Source organism: Procambarus clarkii, chromosome 1 (assembly GCF_040958095.1).
Source record: "Procambarus clarkii isolate CNS0578487 chromosome 1, FALCON_Pclarkii_2.0, whole genome shotgun sequence".
Taxonomy (NCBI): Eukaryota; Metazoa; Arthropoda; class Malacostraca; order Decapoda; family Cambaridae; genus Procambarus; species Procambarus clarkii.
In genome coordinates, this window is record NC_091150.1 from 57,400,528 (window position 1) to 57,415,423 (window position 14,896).

At 41.0% G+C, this 14,896-nt stretch overlaps 1 protein-coding gene across 1 annotated transcript in view; it reads left to right on the forward strand.

Annotated features, from left to right (window-relative positions):
- The first annotated feature begins 3,167 nt into the window (after positions 1-3,167).
- The window catches only part of LOC123750707 (chorion peroxidase), a 48,338-nt gene continuing 36,609 nt past the window's right edge, over positions 3,168-14,896 (forward strand). Inside the window, exons 1-3 of the mRNA XM_069322867.1 lie at positions 3,168-3,199; positions 5,567-5,781; positions 11,987-12,160. Of these exons, the coding sequence (XP_069178968.1) occupies positions 3,168-3,199; positions 5,567-5,781; positions 11,987-12,160 (421 nt within the window). The remainder of the gene's footprint in view (positions 3,200-5,566; positions 5,782-11,986; positions 12,161-14,896) is intronic.

Sequence of the window (14,896 nt, forward strand, 5' to 3'; positions counted from 1 at the left end):
ACATGTTGTTCCCAGTCAACCTGCGGCAGGTGTTCTCGGAGCCGGTGGTCAAGGTACCTCAGCTGAGCCTCAACATGTACGACATCAACGAGGCGGGCAGGCTTGGGGCCCAGGCGCTAAGGCAACAAGACCGCCTGGAAGAGGTGCGTAATTTACACTGTTTTCTTTACTTTAACCTTTTGTAACTTGTTTCACACGATGAGTGAAAATAAGGACCTAAGTTGAGAAAAACACTGCAGTAGGCCTACTGGTGTATGTGTGGCAGGAACACTGCAGTAGGCCTACTGGTGTATGTGTGGCAGGAACACTGCAGTAGTCCTACTGGTGTATGTGTGGCAGGAACACTGCAGTAGGCCTACTGGTGTATGTGTGGCAGGAACACTGCAGTAGGCCTACTGGTGTATGTGTGGCAGGAACACTGCAGTAGGCCTACTGGTGTATGTGTGGCAGGAACACTGCAGTAGTCCTACTGGTGTATGTGTGGCAGGAACACTGCAGTAGTCCTACTGGTGTATGTGTGGCAGGAACACTGCAGTAGTCCTACTGGTGTATGTGTTGCAGGAACACTGCAGTAGGCCTACTGGTGTATGTGTGGCAGGAACACTGCAGTAGTCCTACTGGTGTATGTGTGGCAGGAACACTGCAGTAGTCCTACTGGTGTATGTGTGGCAGGAACACTGCAGTAGTCCTACTGGTGTATGTGTGGCAGGAACACTGCAGTAGGCCTACTGGTGTATATGTGGCAGGAACACTGCAGTAGTCCTACTGGTGTATGTGTTGCAGGAACACTGCAGTAGGCCTACTGGTGTATGTGTTGCAGGAACACTGCAGTAGGCCTACTGGTGTATGTGTGGCAGGAACACTGCAGTAGTCCTACTGGTGTATGTGTGGCAGGAACACTGCAGTAGTCCTACTGGTGTATGTGTGGCAGGAACACTGCAGTAGTCCTACTGGTGTATGTGTGGCAGGAACACTGCAGTAGGCCTACTGGTGTATATGTGGCAGGAACACTGCAGTAGGCCTACTGGTGTATATGTGGCAGGAACACTGCAGTAGGCCTACTGGTGTATGTGTGGCAGGAACTCTGAAGTAGGTGACCGGCCATCACAAGCAGAACAAAAACAAACAATAATAACATTGCCACATTACAGGACCTGCGAGAGCGACGTGTCCAAGTAGCCAACTACGCCACACCATCCTTCGGGCACCTTCAGTTCTTCAAGACCTCGCCCCTCGCCGTCAAGATTTCCCGAGACGCTTTTGTCAACTCCCGTGCTACGTATCTCCTCATGACTAGGCGAGTCTTACCTGGTTTAATTCATATGTTATTAACCAAATTCCTCCTAACAATGGGTTTTGTGGCGTCTGCACCAAGGGAGATTAGGCTACGCTAGATAATGAATGTATGTCTAATATTGCAGTAGAATGTCTGGCTTTAATTTGTTGGCAAGAGTTGATTATCTCCCTCTTTTAACAATTTGCTTACTCTTAGAAGAGGCCCCACCCACCAGCCCTTGATAAAGGCAGAAGCAATACTACCAATAAACTCACAAGGGTCTCAGGGACATTAGACAAGAACTGAACTGTAGATAAGTGAAGTACAATACTTCACCCAAACCCCTTACATGGATTTAAAAGAATATGTGAGATAAAGCCCAAAGGGATTAAAAACAATCATGCGAGTTATTTGAATGTTGAGAGATGGTACCTAAGAACTAAAGATACATAACTATGGACATTTATTATTATCAGGGCCCCTTGAGCTTTCTCTCAGGTGTCACCCAATTTTATCCTGGGCTTTCAGATCGTCAGGGAGCCGCTGAAGAAAAAACTAGTCTATTCTTTCACCACCACTGTTACTAACACCAGCGGAGCTCACACTGGAGAGTCACCCGGTTATGAACTTAAATATGGAGAAGGGGCTCAACGTCATACTATTGGGGATTCGACTCAGAACTGGCCCATCGTCATGAGCACACACCCTAACTGAGCCACTAAGACTTACCCTCTCTCTCCTTGTCTTTGGGTGACCGCCTACTAGTTCCCCTTTTTGTTTTCTGTATGCTGTCGTCCGGCCTGCAATTATTGATATATCTTTCCTCCTAGAAAACCTCACCGGGACAAGGGCAAACACGGTTGTCTAACAGAAAAACATTTATTACAAAGAATAACATGGTATTATCAGGTAATGGTTCAACAAAATAGCATCACACTTCCAAAAGATTAGTACACAACCTAATTGTTTCTGTAAGGCTGCTGCTTGCTCCACTTCAGCAACCCACTTTCCTTCAGTCACCTCCCGTCTGGGCTAGGCTTCGTGCACATTAGTTAACAAAATCAAAAGAAATATCAACGCTCTCACCTTGCATTGCATCAGTCATACTACATGAATCCATCCACCTCTTAAAAATATATATTGATGCCCTCACAACCCTCTGTATCTCGTCAGGAAGATCAGCTACTCTCGTTACACAACGAGTCACCTCTATGGTGATTGATATAGCTGGGAATCACTACTGGGACCATCCATCAGTCGGTCTTCAAATTAAGTAGATCCTCTTGCAGCAGCTTCTCCTATATCGCTGCTACATCAACTAATGACGAATCGTGTCTACCATGTACCACTGCTACATCAACTCTAGACGCACCATGTCCATCATACATAACCTGTAATTCTATTACCACACAATAACAAAAATATCCTCCCATCAAACCACAAATAACATTCATTAAATAAAATCCTCCTCACAATTCCATATTTCGCGTCCCTGCCTGTACTGTGAGGGTTCTCCCATACCAGGACGAGTCCACACCGAAAATATCCATTCGCCAGGGCCCCAGGGGCGCTCTTCTCAGTCAGCCACTGACCCCAGCCGAGCGACCATGTGTCGCTCCCTCCTCCATAATGTCAATTCACCTTAAACTCATTATATCATTTCATTATTTCCACAAACTTTCTAATCTACATTCATAAACATTATACAAGATCGCTGGGCAAACGATCTCACTGCAACAAGCAACATACAGCAGTTCAATACCGCTCTTACCGCAAAATATAGAGACAGCGATGTTCGTCGACATGACGTCCAAATATGGCGCTCTGATAAGTCGCCCACACAATCTTCTATTTGACCACCACTAATGAGCTCCTTTAAATCTTGACTAGCATGTCAAGGGTCACGGGACAGGTGCCAATCAGGTACACCTGCCGAAAATAATCCTCTTAAAGGATTCACCACCATGGTTCCCAAGGGCAAGACGACTCAACTGGCTTCAGGTCGCTCCTACTCGTTGCCACTAATTAAGATATATGTCACTAATCGCCCTCCCACAGCTTCCTCACACGTCACTCTTGAAGCTCCTCACAAATTCTTCTCCACAAGTCACAAATATCTTTCCTCGTCTGGAGCGACGACGTGCATTCTTCTCTGTTACACCACAGTGCAGCTGGATATGGTTCATGTTGCCGTACAGTTGTAAATCATGTCAAACTGACCTCACAATTATTATCAAAAATATGTCTAGGGAAGTAAAACACAACTGTCTATATGTCAACATCAATATACTGCATGATGGGGCACAATAGCTCACAACATAAAATAAGCCCTTAACATCCAGAAATAATCTTTATACTACAATGGGGTGTAATAACACCTCTAAGCACTGATTAATGACTAATACTATACAAGATAGATGGCATATAATATGATTAATAGTCTAACCAGACATCTTGTCAATCACAATAAATATAAATAGTAACCAAATAGACTTATCTAAAACAGAGGTCCGACCAGCTCCATACAACTGACGCTGTGTACAACCTGTTCCTCAGAATTTGGCCGTTTGCCCGTATGGCTGAATATGGACGTAATTTGAAAATGAATAATAATTGAACATAAATTTTGGATTTTTTTTTTTCAAAACAGGAAGTTGAGGGTCCTCTGGTAGGTTAGGAGGGCAAGAAGTTCTCCTAAGGTTTCAAAACGTCATGAAAACCGTTAATTAAAAGTTTCCTCTCCTAACCTAACCGAGTAAGCCGGAGGACTCATACAGAAAACCGGACAGTACATCACTTTCGTGAGCCGATTTAATTTCAAATTACGTCCATTTTTGGCCATAGCGCGCTTACGAGCGAAAAGCGACGTTATTTTAAGAGGACGGGTTGTTGGCTTCTTCCCACGCCTAGACGCGTGGCGTCCACACAGTTACCAAAATATATCAGATACAAATTCATTCAGACACTTTGACATACTGAGAATAATCACTCGAAACACAAGTATAAACATTATATATACACTTTACATAATACTAAAATATTTCAATGATATGAATACAATACAAGAAATAATTACAGGGTCACGATGCGTACACCACTGCTGGTGACAAAACTTTCTTATATGGTCATGTCCACTAAGATATGCCCTACTGACTCCTCGTAATCATAATAAACCCACAACATATATGAAAGAATACTATCAATGCTGACACATGACAACATGATACAAAATTATAACAAAATACTTATATAATGAAGCATAATAGTATGCAATTTCATCCAACCAATAAATTGAGGGCTGAAAATATGTAATTATTTCATATTTAATTCTTAGTTAGAATCAGGTAATTAACTGATTCGTAACATTCTCCTCGGACCTTCTCACGACGTGATGTCTTAAGACCTTCGCACACGACATGCTCCCACGATGACGTCATTTTTGCACACGACATTCACATACAGTCGTCCTCTCACTTCCAAGTTTTATCAAAGATGTTCATCCGTGACTTATCTCCTCCTTGGTCATATTTAATGACGGTTTCTTCCCCTATTTAATGTCCCCGACTCCTCACTATGGTCAGATTGGGAATAACTCAGTGTGGGGGGGCGGACCTATATCATGAGGCTACATGGGGTTCATAACAATATATAGATAGCAACCTATCCATAGGGAGGAGGTTCCCTGGAGGTAATCGCTTCAAAACTGATATGTTATTAGTACTATTATCTACGTCTTATCCATGACTGGGTTAGGTTAAAGTTAGGTTTGGAAAAGGTAAGGTTAGGTTAGGTTAAGATCAGGCTAAGGTTATGTTAAGTTTGGTTATCTTTTGATTACTTTTAAATGGTGTATTATTCTCAGATATGTGAAATATGAACGTCAAAAAGTATTTGAGTACCCCATAGAATTTTATTTACAGAAAACCAGATTCTTCAGACAATTTAAAAGAAAATGAGTTATGCATAGATTTTATATTTTAAACTAACGATTTATAATACAATGAAATTATAGTTTGATAATATTCTCTGCTTAGGATAAAGGTTCACTTGCCAGTTTACATGTAGACTATTATTGGAATGTAATATGCTTTCAGACCATATCAAGTGTCAGATAACTATCCAGTTGGTGTGAGAATGAATTGTCTCGTGATAATTACTTTACTCTGAGGACAGGCTCAAATATAGTCAAGTAAACACACATTCAAAGCTATTATGTAACACCTAACCAGACGGACGTTATTTCTTTGTCTAAACTAGCCAGAAACATAATTTTGTGTCTCCGGTGAATAGGTTTGATCTGACTCCCCTGGAGGCTGGGTTTGGTCTGCAGCAGTTTGACCTGTCCACCACCGTCCTCTCTGAGACCTGTCCGAGGGACCCCGTGTGCCAGGAGAAGGACAGGATCTACCGCACCATCGACGGCTCCTGCAACAACCTGGACCACCCCATGTGGGGCCAGGCCAGGACCGGCTTCCAGAGACTCAGTCTTCCACACTACAGCGACGGTGAGTGTTGCCACAGTCCTCACTATACTACAGCGACGGTGAGTGTTGTCACAGTCCTCACTATACTACAGCGACGGTGAGTGTTGCCACAGTCCTCACTATACTACAGCGACGGTGAGTGTTGCCACAGTCCTCACTATACTACAGCGACGGTGTTGCCACAGTCCTCACTATACTACAGCGACGGTGAGTGTTGCCACAGTCCTCACTATACTACAGCGACGGTGAGTGTTGCCACAGTCCTCACTATACTACAGCGACGGTGAGTGTTGCCACAGTCCTCACTATACTACAGCGACGGTGAGTGTTGCCACAGTCCTTACTATACTACAGCGACGGTGTTGCCACAGTCCTCACTATACTACAGCGACGGTGAGTGTTGCCACAGTCCTCACTATACTACAGCGACGGTGAGTGTTGTCACAGTCCTCACTATACTACAGCGACGGTGAGTGTTGCCACAGTCCTCACTATACTACAGCGACGGTGAGTGTTGCCACAGTCCTCACTATACTACAGCGACGGTGTTGCCACAGTCCTCACTATACTACAGCGACGGTGAGTGTTGCCACAGTCCTCACTATACTACAGCGACGGTGAGTGTTGCCACAGTCCTCACTATACTACAGCGACGGTGAGTGTTGCCACAGTCCTCACTATACTACAGCGACGGTGAGTGTTGCCACAGTCCTCACTATACTACAGCGACGGTGAGTGTTGCCACAGTCCTTACTATACTACAGCGACGGTGTTGCCACAGTCCTCACTATACTACAGCGACGGTGTTGCCACAGTCCTCACTATACTACAGCGACGGTGAGTGTTGCCACAGTCCTCACTATACTACAGCGACGGTTTTGCCACAGTCCTCACTATACTACAGCGACGGTGAGTGCTGTCACAGTCCTCACTATACTACAGCGACGGTGTTGCCACAGTCCTCACTATACTACAGCGACGGTGAGTGTTGCCACAGTCCTCACTATACTACAGCGACGGTTTTGCCACAGTCCTCACTATACTACAGCGACGGTGAGTGCTGTCACAGTCCTCACTATACTACAGCGACGGTGTTGCCACAGTCCTCACTATACTACAGCGACGGTGAGTGTTGCCACAGTCCTCACTATACTACAGCGACGGTGTTGCCACAGTCCTCACTATACTACAGCGACGGTGAGTGTTGCCACAGTCCTCACTATACTACAGCGACGGTGTTGCCACAGTCCTCACTATACTACAGCGACGGTGAGTGCTGTCACAGTCCTCACTATACTCCAGCGACGGTGTTGCCACAGTCCTCACTATACTACAGCGACGGTGAGTGTTGCCACAGTCCTCACTATACTACAGCGACGGTGTTGCCACAGTCCTCACTATACTACAGCGACGGTGAGTGCTACTACAGTCCTCACTATATTTACTCTTGGCCTGAACAACTCTTATAGTTCATTGCAGCCTCATGATGTTCATTGATCATGACTGCGGCAAACACTCAATGTTCATTTTCACTTTCAGAGTAAAACGCTGTAGGTGCTTCTAAATAATGAAGATAAGAGGGATATTACGTGCCTTTTCAAGCTTTACTCAACTTTAATTTATTATCAAAATGACAAGATAGTGACCACAAAACACCAATGCCGTCTAACATGCCAAGATAACCCAACACCATTTAATTTTATCATGAGGCAGTATGTTAGTTCATCATTACCTTATCTAAGTAACAAGAAAATCCGGTATAGCAGTAAGTCATTGTGAAAGATATCAAAGAAAGTAATTACGAAAACTTATCAAAACACATCATCATCATAAGACTGGAATGAAATACGCTCATCATTCCAGCAAGAAAGACTTTTCAAGGCAGCTCAGAAATCAGCATATTAAAGCAGTAATTCATCAACACAGACCAACAAACTTAACTCATTATTACAGATGAACATACTTGAGGTAGGTTATAAATAGGAGCTGCCTCGTATGGGCCAATAGGCCTTCTGCAGTGACCTTTGTTCTTATGTTCTTATGTGATCTAAAGCTTCGCCAGACTTGTGGCTTTGTTGATAGAATAATTAAAGTACAGTTACATCCTGCAGCAATACCAAGCCATATAATATACAATATATATATATATATATATATATATATATATATATATATATATATATATATATATATATATATATATATATATATATATATATATACAGTTTAAACACTTTCTGTTCACTATAACGATAAACATATTTCATAATCAACTAAAGCTAAAACAAACAGAAAATAAGAGTACATTACACCGACCTGTATACATGTGAGTCACAGCTGATCTGCCGGTCACCAAACAGTAACAGTCAAGCGAGCACCCATCAGGTACAACAGTAACTCCAGCCAGGCATGATATATATACAACACTTTTACTACAATACTAAACTCATCAACATAGATCAACATACTAAACTCATCAACACGGATCTACATACTAAACTCATCAACATAGATCAACATACTAAACTCATCAACACAGATCAACATACTAAACTCATCAACACAGATCAACATATTAAACTCATCAACACAGATCAACATACTAAACTCATCAACACAGATCAACATACTAGACTCATCAACATAGATCAACATACTAAACTCATCAACACAGATCAACATACTAAACTCATCAACATAGATCAACATACTAAACTCATCAACACAGATCAACATACTAAACTCATCAACACAGAACAACATACTAAACTCATCAACATAGATCAACATACTAAACTCATCAACATAGATCAACATACTAAACTCATCAACATAGATCAACATACTAAACTCATCAACATAGATCAACATACTAAACTCATCAACATAGATCAACATACTAAACTCATCAACATAGATCAACATACTAAACTCATCAACATAGATCAACATACTAAACTCATCAACATAGATCAACATACTAAACTCATCAACATAGATCAACATACTAAACTCATCAACATAGATCAACATTTTAAACTCATCAACATACTAAACTCATCAACATAGATCAACATTTTAAACTCATCAACATACTAAACTCATCAACATAGATCAACATACTAAACTCATCAACATAGATCAACATTTTAAACTCATCAACATACTAAACTCATCAACACAGATCAACATACTAAACTCATCAACACAGATCAACATTCTAAACTAAGCCTTAGTCAACTGTACCACAACATGGTCAAAAGAATAGGAACCTGGAGCGCTACTGTCCTCACAAGGATCTTGAAGCTGCTCCAAAGCCCAATTGGGGTTTCACACAATTCCGCCATGCACCCGGGCACTCTCAACCGGATGTTCTATCTTTACGCCCTTCAATACACACACAAATCACAATAACGTGGTATATCAAATGAACAAGTCTACTAGGGCCGTGATCAAGGTTCGAACTTATGCACGGGATGTTCCCAGATGCGTCTTAGTTAACTGTACCACGACATAGTTAAAAGAAAAGATCATGTTGTAGTACAGTTGACTAAGGCGCATCTGGAAACATCCCGTACATAGGTTCGAATCCTCATCACGGCTCTTGTGGATTTGTTCATGTGCTCTATCACGTTACTGTGATTTCTGTGTGTACCCACCGTATAAGTTCGAACCCTCATCCCAGCATCTCAAGAACGGCGAAGAAGGTTAGGAAGAAAAATACAAAAATCATACGAAATTCAGGAGAGACAAAGAAAGCAAAAGGCCATCAGTGAAATAGAGGGAAATCCGGAGCATTTTTTCTCCTATGCAACATCAAGATAAAAAACGACATTATAGTATCGGGCCCCTGCGAAAGGGAGATGGAACCTTTACAGATGAAAACAAAGAAATGAGCGAAATACTGAGGAATCACTGCGACTCTGTTTTCAACGAGCCACTAAACACACTGAAGATTGAAAATCCAAATGAATTTTTCATGGATGTGATACCATCATCATATCATATATCGGATGTCACGCTATTCCCACTGGATTTTGAAGAAGCCATAGACAGTATGCCTGTGCACTCTGCACCAGGCCCTGATTCTTGGAACTCTATATTCATCAAGAACTGTAACAAAAAAAAACATTATCGCAGGCCCGTCACATTCTTTGGAGACAGAGAGTAGATACTGGCATTATCACTGACATACTAAAAACAGCAGAGATAGCACCACTCCATAAAGGACGAAATAAGGCAGAGGCAAAAAATTACAGACCAATAGTACTAACATCACACATCATAAAAATCTTTGAAAGAGTGCTACGAAGAAAGATTACAAAATACATGGAATTACAGCATCTCCATAACCCTGGACAACATGGTTTCAGAACTGGGCGCTCTTGCATACCACAGTTACTGGACCACTATGACATGGTCTTAGATGCTATTCAAGATAAACAAAACACTGATGTAATTAACAAAGATTTCGCAAAAGTTTCGACAAATGTAACCATGATGTTATTTCACACAAAATGCGTTCAAAAGAAATTACCGGAAAAACAGGCAGATGGATCTATAATTTCCTGACTAACAGAACCCAATGTGTAATTGTCAACAAAATAAAATCCGGACCATCAACCGTGAAGAGCTAAGTCCCCCAGGGTACTGTGCTTGCTCCAGTACTTTTTCTTATCCTCATATCCGACATAGACAAGGGCACAATCAATAATACTGTATCATCCTTTGCAGATAACACTAGCATTTTTATGAGAGTAGACAACATAGAGGACACAGCAAACCTCCAAACAGATGTAAATCAGGTCTTTCGATGGGCTACAGCAAATAATTTGGAAGTAATGAAGATAAGTTCCAGTTTTATTGTGATTTCTGTGTGGATAAGTTCCAGCTCATGCGCTACGGAAAAAAATAAAATATAAAAACGGAAATCACGTGCAAAACTCAGGCAAATCATAACATAGAACGAAAAGGCAATGTAAAGGATCTGGATGTACTCATATCGGAAGACCTTACCATTAAAGAACACAATAAAGTAGCCGTCACAACTGCAAGAAAAAATGACAGGTTGAATAACAAGAACCTTTCAAACTAGAGATGCTATACCAATGATGATACTTTTCAAGACGCTAGTGCTCTCTAGAGTGGAGTACTGCTGCACAATGACAGACCCTTTCAAAGCGGAGAAGTTGCTGACCTGGAGAACGTGCAGAGATCCTTTACTGCTAGAATCCACTCAGTAAAACATCTAAACTATTGGGACAGACTAAAATGCCTTAATCTGTATTCTCTTGAGCGCAGGCGGGAAAGATACATAATAATTTACACGTGGAAAATATTAGAGGGGCTGGTCCCAAACCTGCACACAGAAATAACATCACATGAGACCAGAAGGCATGGCAGGATGTGCAGAATACCCCCGTTGAAAAGCAGAGGTGCAACAGATACTCTGAGAGAGAACTCTATCAACATCAGAGGCCCGAGACTGTTCAACACGCTTCCACTACACATAACAGACATAACTGGCCGACCCCTCACAGTATTCAAGAGAGAACTTGATAAACACCTCCATAGGATACCTGATCAACCAGGCTGTAATTCATACGTCAGGCTGCGAGCAGCCGCGTCCAACAGCTTGGTTGACCAGTCCAGCAACCAGGAGGCCTGGTCGAGGACCGGGCCTCGTGGTCAGTATTGTGGTCGAGGACCGGGCCGCAGAGACGCAAAGCCCCGAAATCATCGCAAGGTTAGGTACGGGTACTATGGATTTTCTCATTGATCTCATCGATCTAATTTTTTTCAGTCACGTTAGTGTGATTACTCTGTGTCCAACATACCAAACTCATCAACACAGACCAACAATCTAAACTCAACACAGACCAACATTCTAAACTCAACACAGACCAACATTCTAAACTCAACACAGACCAACATACCAAACTCATCAACACAGACCAACATACCAAACTCATCAACACAGACCAACATACCAAACTCATCAACACAGACCAACATACCAAATTCATCAACACTGAACAAACAAACTGATGAACACAGACGAACACATCAAACTCATTAACACAGACCAATGAATTAATGACAAATAAACTGTCATACCAGGGTAACAGTCCTGTACAGCCCTATAACAGTTATATCAAGATAAACAAAAGGCAAAATTCGACTCAACAGTCAACATATTTGTAAACATTTGCTGTTTTCCGTACAGGACTCTCTCGGCCGCGTCGGAGTGTGACGGGTGGTGAACTACCGTCTGCCAGGCTGGTGTCGACCAGTATTGTGGGCGACCAGGACCGACCCAGCCCAGACCTGACCCTCTCCGTCATGCAGTGGGGTCAGTTCATTGACCATGACCTCACCCACACTCCCATCAGTAGGCTCGGTAAGTATCGACCAGTCTGCGGCCTGTGTTGGAGGGTGCTTACTGCTAAGTGCTTACTGCCCGAAACGCTTTGCGTAATAGTGGCTTTAGGCGTTGTATGTACTAGCTCTATCTATAAATCCATCAACTTTTGTATTTCACCTTGTATGTATGTACTTTACCTGGATAAATATTTGTATTTGTAAGTAATATCTAGGACCCGGTAGAGACCAGGGACGGGACTCGGGTTACTGCCCCGGTAGTACAGTCGGGTTCGTTTGCGACTCACAATTGAGAATTCCGGGTTCGATTCCCGGGCGGGACAGAAATGGTTGGCGTAACATAATAGAAATAGGATCTCTTGATTGTTTCAAGCGTAGGTTAGACGTATATATATATATATATATATATATATATATATATATATATATATATGCGGAAAATCCACAGAGAAATATGAAATGAGGCTTCCAAGATTATTATTGCCTCTTCATATTTCTCTGTGGATTTTCCGCATAAAATGATCAGTGTTTTGTGATCGTCAATTGCATATATATATATATATATATATATATATATATATATATATATATATATATATATATATATATATATATATATATATATATAATTATAAGCATAATATAATTTATTATATTTAATGAACCCAGAATTTTAGGGCATTTCTATACCAAAGGAAACAAAGAGTTAATATAAATGGGGTTAAGTCAGACGGGGAAAATGTTGTAAGTGGAGTGCCTCAAGGCTCTGTCCTGGGACCTATGTTATTCATAATATATATATATATATATTTCATTCGTATATAGTCCTGGGGACCATTCAGGCTTGTTCACATATATATAAATGATTTAGATTCATGTTTGAGCAGCAATATTTCCAAATTTGCCGATGATACAAAAATCGGGAGGGAAATGAACATGGAAAAAGATTCACTATTACTTCAAGGTGAGGTGAGGAACTGATATAGAGGTCTAAGACAGCCATAGAATTATTTAGGAGCAAGGAAGGAATCCCGATCATATGTGGCATTCTTCCAAGAAAGGGAGTTGGAAATGAATGGATGTCGAGGGCGCTTGGTGTCAATTGCCGGCTGGAAAGATATTGCAAATCAAATGCAATACCTTTCATAGATAACTGGGAACACTTGTATAAATAAATAAATAAATAAATTTTTATTCAGGTAAGGTACATACATACAAGGTAAGATACAAAAGTTAATGGATTTATAGATAGAGCTAGTACATACAATGCCTAAAGCCACTATTACGCAAAGCGTTTCGGGTATTTCTTTCTATGGAAGAAATGAAATATATGCTCGTGATGGGGTGCATCTATCGAGGGCTGGGGTTGGTGTTGTTGCGAACTCGTTGAAACTAGTGATTGGAGGCGTTTGTTTGGGTTTGGGTTAAACTATTAGTAGATAGTGGTATGGGAACTGATATGGAGAAATGAAGTAATAAAAGTATGTGTTTGTGGGGGAAACAAATTGACAAAATGATCAGGGAAAGAGAAGGGCCGCAAAATAACAATACACTTAGGTTATATTACACTAACAGTAGAAGTCTTAAAAAACAAAATAAACGATTTAAATGCTCTTGTCTGCACAGAAAAAAATATATATTATAGCACTTACTGTAACGTGGACGAATGTAGAAAATAGAGAACTATTAGCTGAATCTCAAATAAATGGATTTAAACTATTTCACGCGGATAGATATGTTAGACGAGGAGGGGGAGTAGCCATATATGTTAGGGAAAATTTTAATTGTAGTCTCAAAGAGGGAATCAAAACTGAGCAACACACAGAATCTATTTGGATAGAATTAAACGAAAAAGCAAATAATCTTATAATAGGAGCTACATACAGGCCACCAAACCTAGGCAGGATGGAAGCAAAGCACCTATGGGATGAAATATCTAGAGCATCTAAGTCTAGCAGTATTTGTGTCATGGGTGACTTTAATTTTAGTGAAGTAAATTGGTTTAACAGAACAGGGAATAATGAAGCAGAAGATTTTCTAGAATTAATTGACTATTTCTTTCTTAGCCAACACATTAAGGAACCAACGCGGGAAAATATTTATTTTAGATTTAGTGTTAACTAACAGGGAAACACAAATTAATGACATCGAAATAGGGAGTGAGCTAGGGAACAGTGACTATAAAGAAATCAGATTTAGCATTAAATAGAATAGATTTGTATGCGAAAAATCTGGTAGTGCCAGATTTCCCGGAAAGCTAATTTTAATGGCCTATGCAATTTTTTGGGTGAAATGGATTAGATAGTCCTGGGCATAAGGGGGGAGGGGGGGGGTGGGATGGGCCGGTCTTGTATCGAGACGTGAACCCAGCGATAGGTGATGTAAAAAGGGATTTCGATGTTGATTCAAAATATAACTTATTTAAAAATATTCTAAGCAAAGTACAGGAACGTAGTATAACATACAAATTGAATAGATCGAATACTAATGATCTGAAATTGATAACAATGGATCTGATGAACCTTATAGTTACACACAGAAATCACCTTATAGTTAGAAAGAGAGCCTGGTACAAAAGGATTAAATGGGGAAGTCAGTTTAGAACAGGAATTCGTACAACTGGTTAGAAATTTTAAAAAAGAAATAAGGAGGGCAAAAAGAAACTATGAAGTTCGCATAGCAGGGCAAGCAAAGACAAATCCTAAAGTTTTTTCAGTTATATCGAACAAAGATTAGGGAAAGGATAGGTCCATTA